Source organism: Drepanopeziza brunnea, assembly GCF_022702325.1.
Source record: "Drepanopeziza brunnea f. sp. 'multigermtubi' strain 214-2 chromosome Unknown ctg1, whole genome shotgun sequence".
NCBI classification, from domain to species: domain Eukaryota; kingdom Fungi; phylum Ascomycota; class Leotiomycetes; order Helotiales; family Drepanopezizaceae; genus Drepanopeziza; species Drepanopeziza brunnea.
The window spans coordinates 882,980-904,213 of NW_027094064.1; the positions used below are offsets into that span (position 1 = coordinate 882,980).

Genomic DNA, 21,234 nt, shown 5'->3' on the forward strand with positions numbered 1-21,234 from the left:
CAAGAATCATTAGTAGCTGCCACCGAGCAGAGCGTAGCGATACCTTAATTTTAATCCATTGAAGAAAAAAGAAAGTATACATACACACCTCGTCGCCTGATGGCGATTAAACCGCCGCCATAGATTTATTCGAACGCTTGAGAAAAAAAATTGTCGCCGGCTTGGTATATTCCATTCCATGCTAAACGCCTGCTTTGTTTGCTTACAGTAGTCCAATTTCCCAAATAATCAAACGAGTGTCCTTTAGTAATCGTCATCAGAATCATCTTCATCCTCCGGCAACAGCGCTCTATACCGGCGACTCGCCAAATCCTCCTCTAACCCTCCCTCAGACTCGGGGTCCATATATCCCTCGCCTCCCAACAGACTCAGAGCCACTGGCAGGAAGATCAACGCATGCGTAGCAGCAAAAACCACCAGTGCCAACCATATCCTGAAGTAGTATATCTCAAAGATTTTGCTCCGCGTAAACGCCAGCACGGAGACTCCCAGGAGCTTCGTGATAGTGATACCGGAGAAGACGGAGCCTCCGACGTTGACGAGAGCTGTCCAGGCGCGGGCATCCCGGCCACGGAACTTGTTCTTAGCGCGCTCCATGACGGCGCGAGATGGAAACATGAATGCGCGTGCGATATGTGCGCAAAACTCGACGCCAATGCCGACGCAGATGATCAGGTTGACGAGACTGACGGCGTTGAGCGAGACGTTGAAAACGGCCATGGTGCCGATGATATCGACGACTATCATGATCACTGTAGCTGTGACAACGGCGCCAGTCCACACGGAGCCGAGCAGGATGGAGGAGATAGCAAGAATGAGGGCTAGTGCTGAGCCGAGCAGCGTCGCTGTGAGGCGAACGATAGTGGCGTATTGGTCGAAGAAGATGTAGAAGACGCTATAAGGGAAGACTTCGACGCCGTTCTTGCTCAGCCCGTCTGCGATTCTGCGGGCAGAGGCATATGCTTTGATGAATGCCTCCTGGCTGCGGAGCGAGGTGTGTGCACTACGGAAACTGCTTGCAGGTATAGTCTCCCTGTTTGAGTCAATGACTAAGGAAGTGCTGTATGCTGCTTTTCCGCCTAACGGGCAATCTACATCGGAGGGCGCTTGTATCCATTTCTCTAGGTAGTGCATAAATTCTTGGCCTTCGGGCATACCGTAGAGGGTGACATTCCAGGGAGGGTCGCGATCCTCGAAGCATGTTTTGCCGTTCTCCACACAGCACTCTGCGAGATTGGGGTCTAGCCAGCGGAAGTAGTCGTCGATCCAACTTGCAGGAGTAGAAGCAATGTAAGAAACGTTAGATCGCTTGCGCTCGCCCTCCAGTATATTGACGAGTGAATCCTGCTCGCAAGTGCTGAACCGGGAACAAAGTTGCTGCTGGTGCAATCTCTCCGTGACATTCAGCTCTCGGGTGACGAAGTAGACGGGAGGTCCAGAATCAAAATAATCGTAAAGATCATTGAAATAAGGGATCAGATAGGAGTCATCCGGAATGGCAACTCGTTGGTCGAGACCTAGCGCCACTTCTGGAATCAATGAGACCCCGGCGGTGAAGATGCCCAAGAATATGACAACCACGGCCATTTTAACTTTTTTATCCAGCAGAGTCGGAGCGTAAGTCTTTCGGATGAATCGTTGAAGAGTGCCTTCCTCCTGACCCTCGTATGGCCTCATGTACCCGTTTCCAGTAGAGGGGAGATGGACCCCAGCACTCTTGATTTGGATGCAAGGAATGCAGTCTGCCCGACGGTCTTCAACGCGCTTTTGGTTTAGAGTAAGTACGGAGATGAACATAGTCACCTGAAGAAGGGCGTTGATAAAGACGGCGCCCGCGGCATATATAGCGAAATTGCGTACAGCAGGCATGCCCACAAAAGCACCTAACGAGAACGCAATCGTCTCTGTGACCGCAGAGAGCAAGATAGATGGCCCCATGCGTCCCAGTGCTTTAGCGATTCTAAATTCAACCATTTCATCTGGGTGGCTGACATTGACTCTTTCAAATTCATGGACAATCAAGAAAATGTTATCCACACCGACTGCCAGTACGATGAATGGAATAACCTCCGCGATGATAAGAGTGACCCTGATTCCAGCTGCGGAGAAAAGGCCGACGGAGGCGGAGATGGACATTAACACAATCACAATGCCTACAACCCCCAGCGTGAACTTGGACTCAACCAAAGAGGCTGCCGGGTTCCGCAAAATAGATCGTACTGACAGAGTCGTAGATCCGAGAGCGAGGGAAGCGTAGAAGAACATGATGATGTAGCTTATGATCACAATATTGGCATCCGTATTGGTGGATTTGTTGAGCTCCTGTTCCAAGCTGATCTCAGTTGAGAAGGACAATCGCAGTCCCCTATTGGAAGCTTCATCCTGAAGCTTGACGAGGGTATCTTTCAAAGACTGCTCCCAATCCATGGCTTTTTCGACTTCAGGGGACCCTTCAGCATAGTTCTTAACGACCCAAGTGACTATCATCGCGGGCGAATCAGCGGCATCGCCTTTTCCCTGCAAGCCGCCAAGGATCATCGTAGGGTCGATTGGCTGCTGGAAATCGGGAAGGCAATCGACGGGAGAATTGACACATTTGTGGAGCTGCTTCTTCCATGTCTGTTCGGTAACGGTGCTGATGTCGTTTCCGAAGTATGCAGCTACTGATTGGACTACACATGCGTCCCCGATGGGCTTGAAGCACACATCGTCAAGTGTAGCATTGTACTTTGCACCTTTCAAACTACCGATCCTCTTTTCCACATCGATCCACCATTTGAGAGTCTCGTAACTCAAGACTGGGCTCGTCACATTTGAGTCGGTCTCGTTGACCAAGAACACCTGCTCGGCACGATAAAATGGGCCGAAGTTGGCATCGAAAAAGCTCTTCTCCTCTGCTGCAGCTGATGTCGGGCTGACCCACAACCGAGCGGGATCTCTCTCGATTTCAAACCGAGCCCAGCCTATGCTCAGAAGTCCAACAATGAGAATGCTAAGGCCGATAGTGATACCAGGGAAGCTAGCAGCCGTAAAGCCCAAGTGGCTGAATGCGCTATCGCAGATTGAGTTGATCTTGTAACTCCTCTGTGGCCTGTCGTACATTGCCCCGTTGTGGACCATATCCCCTTCGTCTTCGTCATCACTCGGGGATGCATCTTGGAGGAGTCGCAAGCGCTCACTCCTCCTTCTCGAGTGCTTTGCCCACGCAATGTGCCCAGAAACCGCAGTAGCAAGAAGCAGGATGAGGACGCTATATGTAAGGATAGCTCCGAAGGATAGACATGGAACCATCCCCACGTGGCATGAACCGGAATCTGCTAATGCGGGCAACTCCGGGCATACAGCAGGGCAATCCACACACGGACATCTAAACTCCGGTCTCTCATCGTTACAAGCTATTGGATCCATACCAAGTGGCCTCATATCCTTCTCTGGATAGTCGCCGGGCCTGGGGAAGTTGATTTGAAATGGCGAGCCGAGGATAGACTTCTTGCCCAAGAACTTCAAGAAATCCGGGTAGTTTTTTGCGCCTCCTCCAATGAAGGCCATTGCATTATTGTTGGTTGCCCCAAACTTGACATCTTTGCAGCTGTCGTAGAACCCTGAACCATACTTGTCCGATATAAGTTGGTCCAGCTCTGTAACTTTCAACTTACCCTCCGAATTCTGCTCGGTTTGTGTTACGTTGATGAACAAGGACTGGTCCGGAGAGCAAGTGAAAGTACAGAAGATGTTGTAGAAGTTATTCTTGCAAGCCGGGCATTCTGCGATGAAGCTCTGTGCCTTTTGCAGGTTCTCGGCCAGCGTATCAAGCTATAATAGAATATCAGATCCACCTCCGACACGTACAGCATTTTGACTTGCCTGGCCTTTCTCACAGCACACTGGGCCAGTCTCCCATTTGGGCCCGCACATCTCTACTAGCTGTTCCCTCACATTGTCCTCGGGATCCGTCGCCAGGCTATTGTCCACGCAGGGCAGAGGAGGAGAGAAGAAGCTGTTGCCACCGCAGTTCCCTCGAATCGCACATCGTCCAGCTTCGTGCTTCGGAGTGAACGGCTCGCTAGTTCCTAAAGCAAGCAGGCCGGTGGCGGCAAAGGCCCAATGCCTCAACCCCATGTTGTAAGCGTTGCCCCGTATCGCAGATTATTGTTTCTTTCCGTAGGATATCGCAGACTATATGGGGTCTCTATTCGGTCCTCGGCGACCATGTAGGGATGGATGAAGTGAGTTGTGGGGGAGAGCGAGGGAGTCTTTGGTTTGGAAATAGTTTTTGTTGTTGTTGTTATAGGTGATGTTGACTGATGCAAGGCAAGCTTTCCCTGTTCATGGTCGCAAACGAAACATCGTCATTGCGCTCGGACATTAACCGTCGGCCCCGTGATCTGGTGCCTGGATCCGGCCCCATGTCACTTTCTATTTTCCGATAAAGAATGTCGATTATACGAAGCATATACATTCTATTCTTCTTCTATTCTTCTTCTTCTACATGACATCCTAACAACCGTTATTTTGTTGCCTATCACGTATTTCACCACAGTGGCGAACGGGCTATAATCAGCCGCTCCGTTTTGGTAATTGGAGGCAGACGATCCCGTCTATCTCTCTGGCGGGAATTCTGATAGTTTAGACAGGATTTTTGCTTTCACACAAGACTTTTCCTTGTCTACTGCATCCGAGCTTTAAATGTCCGAATACCCCTCTACTCTGTATACAGTAGGATATATTGGTCACCAGCGGATCAACAATACTCGGCTTGGGTGGTGCAACTATGTTCAATCTAGGACCTCCGAAGATCGTGTTACCATGTCCAACAATCAAGCATGATTAGCCTTTGACCTCGGGAGACAGGACTCGGAGAGATTCTCCGTAGCTGAGTTATTTGAGTATACGAACATCAATATCGGGAAAGGGAACGCTAGCTTGTGACGAGTAGAATATACTGCAATCGATACCAGACCATCACAATGCTGACGAGTCAATCGGGTACTCCCTTCCAAGTCATATCCGATCACGTATAGGCTACATCACACCAGGGGCATATCAGACTTCTCTCGGCCAGAAACGAAAAAGCTGTTGCTAGCGAAGACGAGAACTCGATCTTTGGATCTTTTGCTTCGGGTGCTGGTGGCTTAGCAATGTATACCCCGGTGCCGGGAATATCAGAAGCCGGCTTCCAGAAAATGTAGATCTTGAATTTCCTGACGTCTAATCTGCCCTAAGTGATGCATTCTTCGCAGATATTCTGGGAAAGCTAAGAGGAGTTGATGTGAGATGGTCAGCCTTGTGGTGTTTTGTTGCATGTCGCAAAACCAAGAATGTCCGAGATGGCTTCAGACAATGGGATAGTCGAAAAGGTCGCGCAACCTTTTTCATGTCACACGTGTCGAATTCGTTAAATCTCCCCAATTGATCTGGGTCCGGGTCCCAAATGGATCTGGGAACATGGGAATATCAAATGTCCAACATGTCAAACTACGCTCTGATTTTCTCAGGCGAATTTCAATCCAAAGTCACTCAACCACCGGTATTCACCCAACATGCAGGCCGAGTACCGGAAGCATCGCCTCCTCGCTTACAAGTTAGCCTCCTTTCCCTCCCCCTTTATTGATCCCCACCCGCTCCCTCGGCTAACAACAATGCACGACAAGCAAATGCCATCTACCGGTACCTACTAGGTACGTATCTCGCAGCCCACCGGGATCCACCCACCCCAGGAACCCACCCCTCCAGCGGACCATCCTGCAGCCCCCGCGACTCATCGCAGCAAGTAAGGGGACTGCATATATATATATACATATATCGTTTACTTATCTACGTGTCTCAGTCAGCGAAGAGAGAGAGAGAGAGAGAGAGAGAGACAGGCAGACAGGCACGCAGATAAGTAAGTAAGTTTTCCCAACCTTGCACTTGCACTTGCACTTGCACGGCCCAACGGCGGGCGCGGGCGACAAGCGATCGCTATACGAGTACCGTATCTCACGCTGTTACGCTGTCATTCATAGCAAGTAAGGCCAGCATGCGGCTGGGGTGTGTGCCAGTGCCAGTGCCAGTGCCAGTGCCAGTGCCAGTGCCAGTGCTGGTGTTAGTGTTAGTGGGCTCTTCTCTTCCTCTTCGCTTTCTCTTCTTTTCTCTTCTCTTCGCTTCTCTTCTCTTCCCTTCCCTTCCCTTCTCCCACCACTTGATAAGCGCGTGAGCGTGGGCGTTCGGACAGGAAAGCAGAAAGACAGGAAAGGGTGGCGTTTCAGGAGCAGGTGCGCCTATTTCTCGTTTCGCGGCTGTACATCGAATCGTGTCGGGTTTTTGTGCGTTTCGCGGGGGGGATTCCACCCCCCCCACCCCCCCTTTTTTTTTTGTTTTCCCCCAAGGCCGTGCGTGGGTGAGTGAAAAAGGTGAGTAGGCTCGATCGACCTCTCCAAGGGCTTGACGAGGATAGATATGTAGCGACAGGGCCTCGAACATGGCCATATCAATCGTCTTTAGTCTAGCTGCTTATACATACATTTTGCTACTTTTCCAATCCGGGGTCTGGTCTAAGCTCTAATTCCAAAGCGCACGACGCGCGATTACTTCTAGCGTGCATACCTGCTCTCGTTCTTCGCCGAAATCTTGATCTCCACCCCGATCATGCCTCTGGGCACAGGGCTCGTGGACACCGCCGTCAGGTTCTTGTCGCTCCCGCTCTCATCACCTGCTCCACACGCCGTTGCCGTCGTATCGTTCTTGTGCCCGCCCCCGTAGTAATCCTCCATCTCCCAGGAACTCAGAGTGCCCGCGTCCGCAGGTGCCTTCTTCCCCTTCCCACCTAGCCCTGCTCGACCGGCATACTTCGCGTGACCCACACCCGTGTTGGAAGTCTCCTGCGAGGAGTCGTCGAGGCGAGACGTGCCGCCCATGCGGCGCCGGTACATGGCGTAGAAGGGTCGCAGCATGGGGATGCTGACGCAGAGGATGGCGAGGTTCGGCTCGAGGACGAAGAGGAAGACGGTGGTGGGCATGGTTCCCGTGATGTTGCCCTTGAGGTCGACCGTGGAGATGTAGATCAGGCGGAAGACGGCGCAGACGACACAGCTGATGACACCCGGTTCCTCATCTCAGTACGGCTCTCTTTTCGCTCCAGGGAGACAGATCTAGGAGACTTACGCGAGACACAGTGAGAAGCAGGAGATGATTCCGATCTTGTCGGTCCTTCTCGTCTGCAACTCCCAGATACTTTTCATGGGCACTGCCATGATGATCAGATCACCGATCGCGTTCGTCGCAATCAGCGATTGGATCATGGGTAGGTAGAGTCCACACTTCCCCTGCCCCGTCCACTGTGCGGATACGGGGTTGCAGAGAAAGATACAGGCGGAGAGATAGGATACCCACCAGAGAAAGACGGCGCCAAGCAGGGTATAGGATGCTCTCTTCATGAAGACGGAGGGGAAGATGCGGAGGAAGAAGAAGAGCATGCTGGCTTTGACGGAGGCGAGGAGAGTGACTGTAGGGTCAGTAATTGCCTGATCAGGAAAGGCTCTGGGATAGAGAGACATTCCGGAATAGAGAAACATGGGCTCCTCGATTACGTACCGTAGATGATTTGCATTATAAATGTCAACTGGGAGGTGTTAGACTTCTAGATACAGAAGAAGAATTAGAAGAGGAAGTCGTAGTCCTACCTCGAGAATGTAGGGTATATTGGACGCAACTGAGAGAGTCAGTTTGACAGTTTGAGTTGATGCCTTTCACAAAGAAACACGTATAGAAGGTAAAGCAGAGATTCCCTCTCCTAGAGGACAACTTACGTTCCGGGTGTTGAGGCAAAGGCCAGCCATTTCCTGTCGTAGCAACTGGAATTCTGCGTCAGTTCTCGGTTCTCTTCTCGGAGGATCTACTCATAGTAGTGATAGACTTACAAAGACCCTGGAACACCAACATAGCAACGCCGAGTGGCTTCAGAAACATTAGTCGGCCAGGCCCTTCAACTGATTTCCGAAAACAAACCGTTGCGACAACGACCATCCAGTCATCCAAGCCACATCCTGGGCCAATGAGGCGTCCTACGATTCTCAAACCGACCACCAGAAACACTTCGCGATACGTCAGTTCAAGTCCAGTAAGTATACTCTGATGCGGCTGCCGGCACCTCAATGGCAGTCACGGAGCACTCAACTTACCAATAAGAACCACAAAGGCATTGACAATAATCTCAGCCCGTACAAAATTCAAAACTGGAAAAAAGACCTCTTGAACAGCCATGTTTCCTGTTAGTAAAGAACAGTGAAAAAAGAAAGGCAACAGAAAGAGAAATGGAAGCCAGAAGAAGGCCGAATATAAACATGCCGTGAAGAGGGTTGAAGAAGATAGACACACTAGCTTGTCAATTTATCGTGTTTTCCTCGGCGCCTACTCTGTCGGTTTTGCCAGTCTCGATTCCGAGCCGCGTCAATATCCACATTCCCAACACTGGTTGTCGATCTGAGCAAGAAAAATAATAGATAGTCTTCTAGCGGCTTGTTATGCCCCAGTATTGCTCCAATTATCTGCGAATCAGGCCTACCTGGCTGGCTGGTTGGTTGGTTGGCTGGTTGGCTGTGTTCTATGCCAACTGCAGAACTGACCCGAACACCCCGCCCAGTACTTGTCATGTTCCTTGCTGCCTTTCTGACAGATGATCGACAAAGAAGAAGTTCGTCCCTTCTACTGCATAATATCAGCGACCAGGCGAGCATCCGCGAGACGACGATGGACTGCAGGAGATCGAGCCAGGTACAGAGAAATGCCTAGCATCCAGCCGTTTCACAGATATCCTGTGCCGTCTCGTCTTGGAAATTTCCAGTCTTTCGTAGAAGTACATGGCTACATGCACACTCCTTTCATGGATCGAGGTCGCCACGCCTCCAGGTGGGCTTGAGAAAATTGCGTCGTTTGTTGTATCCGTGCCTCGCTTAATTGACCCGGCCGGCAGTCCCTTCTAAGGTTATCGTCGGCTCGCTTAGGTGGGCCTGCTTTCATAATTTCATCCTTTCAGATTAGTAGTATGTTCTGTTTTGAACGGTCGAGTCGAGTCCTTGACGATCTTGATAGAGTTTTGCTGGATCGACACGCGCTAGACGAGTAAGTAAACTTAGGTTCCTCTGACTGCGAGATCAATCTCCCTCCCTTCCGATACGGGCCCGGATTTTTGAAAGATCCCTCTAATTCTGACGATTACAGACTTACAGTAAGCTTCTCTAAGCTTCACCCGAACATCAAACTGCATGCAAGTAGATATTAGGGGTCTAGAAAGGCTAGCCTCCAGAAATGAGTAAACAAAAACACTTGATGAGTACCGACTTATTCGTAATGAGTCAGAACTTGGCAAGATTCATGTTAAAGAGGCTGATGGGTCTGATAATTCCGTATGTATTTTGGCCGTGGGCTTGGTTAATTTCAAAGCTGCAGAGTGGTGGGGAAGTGTCCAGGGTTTTGATCGCAGCCGGGGAAGCTGTCTTTGAATACCGGTACAGTACAGTAAGGATCCCCTCGACGATAGTAAGTATAAGTACCCGGACATCTACCTATCTCAATGGCCCCAGCAAGTACATACCTTTTTTTGCTTTTGTTGCTGTCTCTTTGCGGATCTCAATATGTCCTCCCTTACTCACACGACGAAGCAATGGATCCTGGCGTCCAAGCCTACAGGGGCCCCAGTCCTTTCTGGCCCTGGTGCAACTTTCAAGCTCCAGACCACTGAACTGCCGGTCTTGAAGGACGGACAAATTCTCTGTAAAGTTGAATATTTCTCCAACGATACTGGCCTGAGGAACTTTATTCAGAGTACGGTGGCGCCCGAGCGTTTCTACGTGCCTACTGTCCCCCTCGGCTCTCCCATGCGCTCAGGAGTCATTGGTACCGTCCTCGAGTCCCTTTCTCCAACCTACAAGGTTGGGGATTTGGTCTGCAACTTCCACCTAGGTACTTGGAGCGAGCGTGTGATTCTGGATGCAGCAACTTGTCAACCATTGCCACCCTTACCTAATGGACTCTCGGTCACGCACTACCTGGGTGCTTTCGGCGCATCAGGACTGGCTGCGTACACTGGCCTGTACTATGCCGGCGAGGCCAAAGCTGGCGACACCATCGTGATCTCGGCTGCTGCAGGCGCAACTGGGATCATGGCAATTCAGATCGCGGCGAAGTTGTTGGGGGCGAAGCGTGTGATCGGGATTGCAGGCTCTGAGGCGAAGTGCAAATGGGTGCAAGAGCTAGGTGCTCATGCATGCGTCAACTACAACTCTCCCACATTCGAGGCCGACCTGATTGCTGCTACGCCAGATGAGGTTGATGTGTATTTTGACAATGTCGGCGGGCATGTGTTGGATGTCATGCTGACGAGGGTCAAGAGACATGGAACAATCGCCGTCTGTGGTGCCGTGAGTGAGTACAACACGGATGAGCCGATGAAGTTGAAGAATTGGTTCGAATTGGTGTCGGGTCGCTTCACCATTCGAGGATTCATCATGCTGGATTATATGGAGAAGGTACCGATGATTCTGGGCGAGCTGATTGGTGCTGCCGCGGATGGAAGGATCGTGCTGGGTGCCGGGGAGACGATTGTGGAAGCAAAAATTGAGGAGCAGCCACAGGTGTGGATGAGGCTGTTCAGTGGAGGAAACCGAGGCAAACTGCTTACGAAACTGATCAGCTAAAAGTCTAGACAGATACCAGTAGATATATCGATCAGTAGACAGAACTCCAACATTGAGGATTGAGTTGCTATATGAACATTCCTACTGAGCACCACAACCTAGATCTTCTATTTTGTTTGGGGCAGACACGATGATATGCCATCCAGTTATTGGTAGGAGTATTTAGCTGTAAGAATTGCCGCCTGAAAAGACCACTGTGAATGGGCTCGTCTGTTCATTAGTATTTCCATGATAGAGCGGCCTGCCACATTCAACCGCCCCTTCTGTTGGGGTAAGAGCAGGGAGATGAGCACCCGTGGTTCTTATAGTGCGAATAGAACAATAAGCTATGTTAACTATTGGAGAGTAAGATACGTCACACTAGAGAGGTCTGTTGAGTTGAGTTGAACGTCCTTCAAGACGATGGGAAGACCGCTTCATGCTTGGAACACGGAAGCTGCGGCTGCAATTCTGCACGTCAAACCGTGAGTATATTGTGCCATGGATTATTTTGTCTCCCGCTGCAAAGAGCAGAGGCCAAGTGCCGTGTAGATATTTGAACCCACAGTAATGCTAAATCAGGGATGGCACGATGGAGTTTGTGCGTAGTTTTGCGAGAATGGGTAGAGGAGTCCACAGCGATTAAAAAACGAAGAGAGTGCGAGGGAACTCGGTACCAAAAAAAAGTCCAATCTGGCGTGAAAATAAATTCTTGAGAGGGGGACAGTGGTGTCTTGAACTCAAGGCCATACTCTGGCTGCCTTTGGCAAAAATGAACTGGGAGACTCGGGATGTGCTAAAGCACGAATCTTAGTGCTTGGTTGCAACATCAAATTGTGAGAGATAATCGCCCTTCTGTCTAGATTTCGGAAGAACGGCAGTAGTGTCACCTCGAACAGATTAAGGCCGGGGATAGTCCTCGTCTTGGCAAAGCTTCGACTCCCATAAGACAAAGCTATAGATTTGTGAGATGAGATAGATCGGAATGAAGCTTGAAGGAAATCGGGAGAAACAGTTCAGTACAGGCAGCCAAAGCGACCGGGGAGATGAATGACACGACTTCCGTTGTAAAAGAAGGAGATGGTTCGTGTTATTCCGTTCCATGCCTGGACTTGGACGAATATTAAAGCAAGGTTTGCAGAAACTGGACAGAGCGAGATGGACAAATAGTCCATGGTGACAGGTTCGCAGATCACCAGAAGAATGATAGATAGACAGACAGTGGCCCTGCTAGATGACTTTGGCTCTGTATGATGCGAAACTGGCGCCTCGAAAGCAAACTCAGGCCTAGCAAGCAAATCAACAGTGCTAATGAAGACAGATGGTAGCCGAACAAAAGGACGAAGGGCGAAATCAACATTGAGCAGAGGGATGAAGAAGAAGAAGAAGAAGGAGAAGGAGAAGGAGAAGGAGAAGTAAGAAGTATATCAAGTCCAAAGGAGGGTTGTTGATCTGGAGAAGAGAAGCCTTTGCGTGACTTGCAAGCGCCCACGTCATTTGCGATAACGAGTCGAGGTAACGTGGCGATAATCGAGCGAGAGGGTATTAAATTAAGAGCAGAGACAGGGTCCGGACGGGGAGAAGGGGAAGGGGAAGGGGAAGGGGTAGGGGAAGGGGAAGGGGAAGGCGAATGAAAATAAGAACGAGAATGAGAACGAGATCGAGTTGATTGAGGTGAATGAGCTGAATGAGGTGAATGAGCTGAATGAGCTGAATGAAGGGCTGGCTCATGGTCGCAAGCGAATCTTTTGGCACTGAACTTCCTTTACAGGAAGCACGTTGAGTCTGTGCCGACCCCGTACCGTACCGTCCGTACATTATCATCATCGACCCTCCTCTCCCCCATAATACATCTCATACCTCTCACAATACACAATACAACAACAACAACAACAACAACAACAACCACCCATATTCCCTCTTCCCCCCTTCCCCCCCCCCCTTTTTTCATTCTTCTCACCCATCTACGCCCTGCCGACTTAGATGGCGTGAACCGAATGGATTCACGCAGCTCGATTCCCGCAGCAGCTAGCAACTCCGGCAGAACCACAACCGCAACCACTGCTACAACCACAACTACAACTACAACTAGAACCACACCCACACCCACTCCCACTCCCACATCCGCATCCACATCTACCTCCAGGTACATTTGCATTTGAATCATCGCCCTCTTCCTCTTCTTCAATCCTTCACCCTTCCACCCTTCCACCCTTCCACCCTTCCACCTTTCCACCCTTCCACCCTTCCACCCTTCCATTCATCTACCATTTTCTTCGACGGTCCACGTCAACCTCCTCCCGAACTCGCACACATACCTTCATACATACACATACATGCCCGCTGATCAGAGTACTCATGCCTCTCTCAAATAGCAGAATCACGAGAGCGGCGTCCAAGGCAGCCAGCTCGTCAGAATCTTCCGCTGCTTCTGCAGGAGCTTCCGCACCCGTTCCGAATCAACCTCCCCCTCCGCCCACATCGGCGGCGAGAAAGCGCAAGGCGCCCGCCAGAGAGACCAGTCCCGTCCCCGAGCCGGCACCAGCAAAGGTATCATCGGGTAGACGTACCAAGCGTCAGAAGGTCGTGGAGTCAGATACAGCAGTCCCTGCACCTTCTGTACCTCCTGCCCTTAAAGCATCTGTTCCGTCTCGCCTTCGAAAGGGAAAGACTCCTGCGGTTATGTCTAGTCCTGGGTAGGTAGCCTGTTAGCACACCTCATCGTTGAATGCTAAATATTTCCTAGTGATTCTGCCGGTCCATCCAACGATCCCCCCTCGACCGTCTCGGGCTCCTCCAAACGCAAGTCATCCAGAAAACAGAAGAGTGGTCAAGGTTTGTCACTCCGCATGGCGAAACCATCTGCGGCACACCTAACGAACGCAAAAGCAGATGCAACGGCCACCCCAAGCTCCGCTCGCCGATCGAAGAAGGCAGTCAGTGGCACTAAGGACGGCGAGAACGCGGATCACACCCCAGACGACAAACTTCCGCCTCCTCCTGGCGACGACGATGGTAGCGATGATAACGAAGACGAAGAGATGGCCCATCACTACGACGAAGAAGACGACGATGACCCGTTCGGAGGGTTTGGTGGCCCTGGAGGACCTCCTCATGGATTGTCGAGCACATTGAGAGCTCTGAGTGGCATGATGTCTGGAGTCTCTACGAGACTGCGGGATATTCTGACCAATATGAAGCAAAAGGATGACCCATCAGTACAGTTAATCGCACTCCAAGAACTATCTGAAATTCTGTTGGTATCCACGGAAGATAATCTTGCCGGACACTTCTCCCCCGACGCCTTTGTCAAAGAGCTTGTTGTACTGATGCAGCCTTCTGATTTCGGAGAGGAGAACCCAGAGATGATGCTCCTGGCCTGTCGCTGTATTGCAAATTTGATGGAAGCTTTACCAGCTAGCACCGCAAATGTCGTGTACGGAGGGGCTGTTCCCGTTCTCTGCGCGAAGCTATTGGAGATTCACTTCATCGATTTGGCTGAGCAGGCCCTGAGCGTAAGGTTTCCCCGCCCGCTAAGTCTTGGAGCATTGACTAACATTCCTATTCCAGACCCTCGAGAAGATCTCAGTCGAATACCCCTCAGCCATTGTTCGTGAAGGAGGTCTAACTGCTTGCTTGACATATCTTGACTTCTTTCCCACTAGTACACAAAGAAGCGCTGTGACTACCGCTGCTAACTGTTGCCGGAACATCGCAGAGGAATCCTTCAGCATCATCAAGGACGTAATGCCAATATTGCTGAACGTGCTCAGTTCAAACGATCAAAAGGTTGTCGAACAAGGCTCCCTTTGTGTCTCACGAGTTGTAGAGAGTTTCCGATACCACCCTAGCAAGCTAGAAGAGCTTGTCAGTACCGACCTGCTCAAGGCCATTCTCCGACTGTTATTACCAGGCACAACAAATCTCATTGGGCCAAGTATCCACACACAATTCTTGAGAGTGCTGGCGTTCACAGCCAAAGCCAGTGCAAGACTGTCTGCAGAGCTATTCAAGATGAACGTTGTTGAGACGCTATACCAAATCTTGACCGGCGTGTCTCCTCCGGATGCTACAGAAAATGTATCGTCGAAGCTAGACAGCGTCGTGGTTATGCAAGCCCTGATCCACAGACCCCGTGAGCAAGTCATTGAAACACTCAACGTCATTTGTGAGTTGCTGCCCGGAATGCCTAGAGATTCTGCCATGACCGCCGAAGATCTCCTGGATACCGACGCTTCATCCGCTGCGGCTACTGCTTCTTCATCGGGCTCTAGAAAGAAGTCGTCGAATGAGAAGCGACTCGAACTTCTCGAGGGATGCAAGGACGAGGTGAAGAGATTCGCTATTATCCTTTTCCCGACGTTAACGGATGCATTTTCGAGCACAGTCAACTTGAGTGTACGACAGAAGGTATTGACGGCGCAGATCAAGATGCTGTCCAATCTCGACCAAGAAATTTTGATGGAGGCACTTCGAACTGTGCCATACGCCTCTTTCCTAGCCGCAATCCTGTCCCAGCAAGACCACTCCAGTCTTGTAAACTATGCTCTCCAAGCAGCAGAATTATTGCTGGCTCGCCTTGATGACATCTACCGCTATCAGTTCTATCGCGAGGGGGTCATTACAGAGATTGCAAAGATTGCTACCATCCAAGAAGTTACCAAGCCTGTGACTGAAGAGCCTCCGCCTATCGAAGTTGCGGAGCCTGTCGAAGTTGCGGAGCCTTGCGAAGCCAGTAAGGCTGGGAGAATATCCCAGAAGGCCAGCCGTGTACCGGGAGACGATGACGACGATTCTTCGGACGAGGATCACGACGAGGACAATGACAATGATAATGATCACGATGATAACCAAGATGATATCAGTCCATCTCCTAGTTCTCGGGGATCTACGATGTCTCTCGACGGCCCACCACAAATTCTCCCCACAGATGCCACCAGCATGCAGCAGCTTATTGCCATGCGAGCCCAAAGATTTCTGGATGTGCACGAAAATGAGAAGAGTAGCAAGGGCCTGAAGAAGGAAGCCACTAAAATTTTAACAAGCCTACAAGAACTGGCATCAGACATCGAGGCTCACTACTTGCATGGCAAGCCAGGTGATGGAATCAAGCTTTTCAGTACCCTTGCAGAGTCATTTGATGGCGATGTTTTGGAGAGTGTCACCAGCGCTGAATTGCTCAACTCCGAAGTTGTCCGAGTGTTGCTCGAAGTTTTCAACAACCCGGACGAGAACCTCAGCAACAGTGCTCGCTCAGCCTTCCTGGAAGTCTTCATGGGTCGAACTGTTGCCAATAAGCCCAAGACCACCAGCGCCGAGTCTCCTGCTACACCTTTCAGCATCCTCGTTCACAAGCTGCAAGACCTGTTAAGTCGCTCGGAACATTTTGAGGTGTTCACTGTTCACCAGAATACCTTTGATGGAAACAGGAGCAGTGCTGCATCGATGTTAGCCAAGCAGATTCGCTTGAAGCTTGTGGCAGGCGATGACTCTGAGATCCCAAAGATGTATCAAAATATCATGGTGTCTATCCACGCTATTGCAACATTCAAAGCTCTCGATGATTATCTCCGTCCTAGAATCAGTCTCTCAGAGCGTCCACCCAGAGTATCGAGAAGAGAGGGTATCACGAATGCGTTGGCTGCTCTTGCGGCCGCGGGCATGCCCAATCCTTACGCTGGTACAGCTCCGAGCCGTCTTCTGGAACGAGGTTTGACGTCGGCGAATGCTGCCACGCCCAGCGCTCCTCCACCCGCATCTCGAGGCTCTCGAAAGTCGAAATCCAAGACAGCTCCAGGACTTGCAGCTGCTGGTGGACCTTCCTCCACAAACACTCCCAAGGAGAAGACCAGTGCTCGGCGGTCAAGCAGACGTCAAGCCCAGGCAGAAACACCAGTCCCTCCCCCATTGCAAGAAGAGGACAGTCTGGCCAGAGCTCTGGAATGTGCCGACGAACGACAACTGACCGAGGACGATGACATGGACATGGAGGATAGCGCTGCTCTAGATGCCATCGTAGGAGACTTGGAGGAAGAAATGGAAGATGAGCCTCTGGGTGACCCCACGGCCGTCAATCTCGAAGTGGCCGTTGGAGGCAAGGTCACCGCTCGCAAAGAGACAGGAGAAAGAGTCGGTACTCCATCGCAGATGCCAGGCAGCAATGCCCGCAGCGCCTCGGCACTGCCAGCTGCAGCTGCGCAAGCAGCGTTGACCACACCCAGCACATCGTCTCGGCCAATGTCTTATGCTGCTGCCATTCAAGCTATACCTCAGGACTGGCACATCGAGTTCAGTCTTGACGGTAAGGTTATTTCTAACGAGACGACCATCTACCGGGCGGTCCACAGCACTTCCACAACTGTCGATGATGGAAGCAGCAGAAGCGTCTGGTCGGCTGTCCATCCAATCAGCTTCAAGCGCGTCCCAGGCCCACCAGCTCCTGAGCCTACTTCCCTCACACAGGCTCCGGAGATTAGCACAGAGACAACTGCATCTGGTATTCCAGCCTCTTTGGACAAGCACCCGGCTACATCATCCATCGTTCGATTGCTCAACATTCTACATGCTCTGAACGCGAACCTGGATGACGTTCTGGCCGAGAACAAGGACACCGTGAAGCTCAACGCCGAGCCACTTTCGCAATTTGTCAACACAAAGCTTACCGCCAAGCTCAATAGACAGCTCGAAGAGCCTCTCGTCGTTGCGAGTAATTGCCTACCAAGCTGGAGTGAGGATCTGGCCCGCCTTTACCCATTTCTCTTTCCTTTTGAGACTCGACACCTCTTCCTGCAATCAACTTCATTTGGATATGCTCGATCCATGACCAGATGGCAAAACGCCCAATCTGCCGATGAATCCCGCCGTGATCGTCACCGTGACGAGCGCCCCTTTCTCGGCCGCTTGCAACGTCAAAAGGTACGAATCTCTCGATCCAAGATTTTGGAGAGTGCCCTGAAAGTCATGGAACTTTACGGTGCTTCCCAGAGTATCTTGGAGGTCGAGTATTTTGACGAAGTTGGTACCGGCCTCGGACCGACCTTGGAGTTTTATTCAACTGTCTCAAAGGAGTTCTCCAAGAAGAAGCTCAAGCTCTGGCGCGAGATGGAGACCAGTGATTCAGACGAGTATGCTTTTGGGACCCGAGGTCTTTTCCCTGCGCCCATGAGCGAGGAGCAGGCATCCAATGAGAATGGAAAGCGGATCCTGCACATCTTCAAGATGCTCGGAAAGTTCGTTGCCAGATCGATGATTGATTCTAGAATCATCGACGTTTCCTTCAACCCAACTTTCTTCCGCATCGGTGACGAATCGAAGACGGTACCTCCCTCTTTGGGAGCTGTGAAGACAGTGGACCCACAGTTGGCAAAGTCCCTGAAGTTGATCAAGAAGTATGCCGTTGCGAAGAAAGCCATCGACGAGAACCCCAATCTCACCCCCGCTCAGAAAGTAGCCAACGCAGAGGCGCTAACGATTGATGGTATGAGAATCGATGACTTGGGGCTTGACTTCACTCTTCCTGGTTACGCCATCGATTTGCTGCCCCATGGATCATCGATCTCGGTAACTATTGACAACGTTCAACTTTACTTGGACAGAGTCATCGATATGACTTTGGGTAGTGGTGTGGCGAGACAAGTCGATGCGTTTAGAACAGGATTCACACAAGTCTTCCCATATACTGCATTGAGTGCGTTCACACCCGATGAGTTGGTGATGCTGTTTGGTCGCATCGAAGAAGATTGGACACTTGAAAGTAAGTTCCTCAAAGTTGTTTACTGTCCGTCATGTTGCTAACTTTTGCCAGCTCTCATGGATTCTATCAAGGCCGATCATGGCTTCAACATGGACAGCAAGAGTGTCAGAAACTTGCTTCAGACTATGAGCGAGTTGACGCTGCCTGAGCGGCGAGACTTCTTGCAATTCACTACCGGCAGCCCTAAACTTCCAATTGGAGGTAGGAGCATCCTTCCACCTCCTATGTATAGTAGTGTGCTTTGTTAACGACGTTTGCAGGTTTCAAGTCCCTGACTCCCATGTTCACGGTGGTTTGCAAGCCAAGCGAGCCACCTTACACGTCGGATGACTACCTTCCCAGCGTCATGACCTGCGTCAACTACTTGAAGTTACCTGACTATACCGATCTAGAAGTTATGAGACGCCGAATGACGACTGCCATCAAGGAAGGGCAGGGCGCTTTCCATCTATCATAGGGTGCTGATATTTGAGAGTTTGGAGAACTTGGGAGGATTGAGCAAAGATTTTCGGCCAACAGACTTCATGTCACGGCCATCAGCGCTTCCTTGGCGCATTATGTATTTACGAGCTTCTACTATGGTGTTTTTCCCTCCACCAATTTCAGGTCCTGGGATCATTCGCCAAATTGCATGGACAGGTCGTTTGGGCGCAAGGTGGGAAAGGGTCGTGGACATGATGAATGACTACTGGTTTCTAGCTTTCGCACATCACTAGATCAATGAATTGAATCACTCTCCCCAAATTATCCCATCATCTAGGTTTATTGCGTGCCTTCTTACCTTTTGAAGATAGCACGATGAATCTCGGTACTTGAGCGAGCCGGACGATGAGATGTTTAGGTTCCAACCAGGACCAACATCCACCACAAGCCGATCCCTCCAGTTTTGCTCTAGCGTCGGCATTTCCTTGTCCCGATGACGATGGCTCCACGACAGTTTGCGGCGACAACCTCTTTTCCCATCGTTACACATCTCGCCGCGCGCCATGTTCTTTTCTCTTGACAAGCAATCCTTCATATCTATGCCAAATAGCTGTTTGCGGAAACCCCCCATATTCAGTATTTGGAATAATTTGATTGTCTGCCTTGCGCCCGACGCGCAGCGCATCTGTGGTGGTGATGGACAAGACCCAAGCTGAATTGATTGTATGCACTTCCAGCGACCGTGAATTTAACGGTAACGGTGGCTTTGTGCTTGCTAATACCTCTATTCAGGATGAGTATTCGCAATCGATTGAGTCCTCAACAATCTTAGCAATCCTCTCGGATTACGATATCTCCAATCCCAGCGACCTGTCGCAAGCCCGACAGACACTCGACATCCTTAAAGCTTCCGCTTCGACGGAGGAGAGTTCAGGATTCGACCCCAGTGGTGCCAGCGGAATCGATTTTACGAACGAAAACCAGAGCTCGAGGGGTGAAGACTCAAGCACTAGCACCAGCCAGCGCAAGAGTCAGACCGATAGCACCTCGGTCTCCCAGGATCCGCAGACGCTCGATTTGGAGGGGTTGGATCTAGGAACAAGCATCAGAGATGAGAGCCCAGAAAAACCATACCCGAGTGAGCTTGACGGCCTAGATGAGGTGGGTAAGGAGAAGGCGCTGATCGGCATCTTTCCTGCACTCAAACCCTTCGATATTACATGGACCCTGAGGAAGTGCAAATGGGATGCCGGCCAAGCTATTGATGAGTTGATGACCCAGGCGTTTCTGGAGGAAAGTGGAAGCCGACACCGTGGCATCGAAGCATTCTCTGAGAGCGAGGTTGCGCCTCGGCAGCGGAAGGGCAAGGGCAAGAAGAAGCGGAAGGGGGGGGAGACAAGTAATCCAACCAGTCCTGCTAGTCCCGTCGCGGAATCTCCCGTGGAAAGTAAATGGAATCTGGGGAAGCAAGACATCGACTTCCTCTCTGAGAAGACTGGGTTTCCTGTAAAGCAAATCAGCTCCATTTATCACAACCATGGAGGCTCTCTCCGCGCGTCGATTGCAGCTATCATCCAGGCTCATGCAGCTATGGGAATCGACAGCGATGACCCAGTCATAAAGATAAACGCCTTTGAGCTTCGTGAAGAGTTTCCTTCGGTATCGACTTCTGACTTGGAGACCCTGCTTCAGATTACTCACCCCTCTGTAGCCGATGCTCGGGAACTTCTCCAAGCACTAGCTGCCCCAACCACGAGCAGAAAGAATTCGATCCAAATCGAATTCCGACACGCTCCTATACAGCTCGAACCGGCACCAAGACCTAAGCCCAAGCTACAGAGTGTAGTGTACCCAGACAGACCTCTCGACGTCGCCAGATCAGCCCAAATCACAGCCGAATACTCCCAAGCACGGAACACCGCATTCGCTCAAGCCCAGGCTGCATACCGCAAAGGAAAATCGAGCCCCCTCATGGGGGGCGCCGCAGCCTACTACTCTCAAGTTGGCCGGGACCTCGACGCCAAAGTCAAGATCGCAGCCAGCGCCGCCGCAGACGCCTTGGTCGCGAGCCAGAGCACACGCCTTGAGCTGGATCTGCACGGGATGAACGTCAAGGACGCGTTGAGGATCAGCCGGGAGGCTGTCACGCGGTGGTGGCACGAGTCTAGCGAGGAGAGAAAAGCACACGGGAAGGGCGGCGCGGTGCCTGTCTATAAGATTGTGACGGGCGCGGGGAATCATAGCTCGGGGGGCCACGGGAAGTTGGGCCCGGCAGTGGGCAAGATGTTGCTTCGTGAGGGCTGGAATATTCAGGTGGGGAGTAGGGGAAATAACGGGTTCCTGCTAGTTACTGGTGTCGCGAAGAGGAGGTGACGGTGTTCTAGATGGATGATTTTATGATGCAGT

The 21,234-nt window shown here is 51.1% G+C and overlaps 5 protein-coding genes across 5 annotated transcripts; 3 read left to right on the top strand and 2 right to left on the bottom strand.

The window, feature by feature from the left end:
• Positions 1–243: 243 nt before the first annotated feature.
• L3040_000193 (uncharacterized protein) lies at positions 244–4,119 on the bottom strand (the record flags this gene model as incomplete). Its single annotated transcript, XM_066155052.1, has 2 exons — positions 244–3,813; positions 3,865–4,119. The coding sequence occupies 2 exons, from the start codon at positions 4,117–4,119 to the stop codon at positions 244–246; spliced, it is 3,825 nt and encodes a 1,274-aa protein (XP_066013113.1).
• Positions 4,120–6,572: 2,453 nt separating this feature from the next.
• L3040_000194 (uncharacterized protein) lies at positions 6,573–8,241 on the bottom strand (the record flags this gene model as incomplete). Its single annotated transcript, XM_007295219.2, has 8 exons — positions 6,573–7,071; positions 7,144–7,483; positions 7,573–7,600; positions 7,662–7,690; positions 7,788–7,832; positions 7,899–7,935; positions 7,987–8,072; positions 8,160–8,241. 8 exons carry the CDS (start codon positions 8,239–8,241, stop codon positions 6,573–6,575), a joined length of 1,146 nt encoding a protein of 381 aa, XP_007295281.2.
• A 1,370-nt stretch (positions 8,242–9,611) lies between these two features.
• L3040_000195 (uncharacterized protein) lies at positions 9,612–10,673 on the top strand (the record flags this gene model as incomplete). The annotated part of the gene is made up of 1 exon (XM_007295220.1): positions 9,612–10,673. The coding sequence occupies one exon, from the start codon at positions 9,612–9,614 to the stop codon at positions 10,671–10,673; it is 1,062 nt and encodes a 353-aa protein (XP_007295282.1).
• A 2,337-nt stretch (positions 10,674–13,010) lies between these two features.
• Positions 13,011–18,862, top strand: L3040_000196 (uncharacterized protein; the record flags this gene model as incomplete). Its single annotated transcript, XM_066155053.1, has 6 exons — positions 13,011–13,348; positions 13,399–13,487; positions 13,542–14,167; positions 14,223–18,405; positions 18,457–18,606; positions 18,666–18,862. 6 exons carry the CDS (start codon positions 13,011–13,013, stop codon positions 18,860–18,862), a joined length of 5,583 nt encoding a protein of 1,860 aa, XP_066013114.1.
• A 662-nt stretch (positions 18,863–19,524) lies between these two features.
• Positions 19,525–21,201, top strand: L3040_000197 (uncharacterized protein; the record flags this gene model as incomplete). The annotated part of the gene is made up of 2 exons (XM_066155054.1): positions 19,525–19,551; positions 19,621–21,201. The coding sequence occupies 2 exons, from the start codon at positions 19,525–19,527 to the stop codon at positions 21,199–21,201; spliced, it is 1,608 nt and encodes a 535-aa protein (XP_066013115.1).
• Between the last annotated feature and the right edge of the window lie 33 nt (positions 21,202–21,234).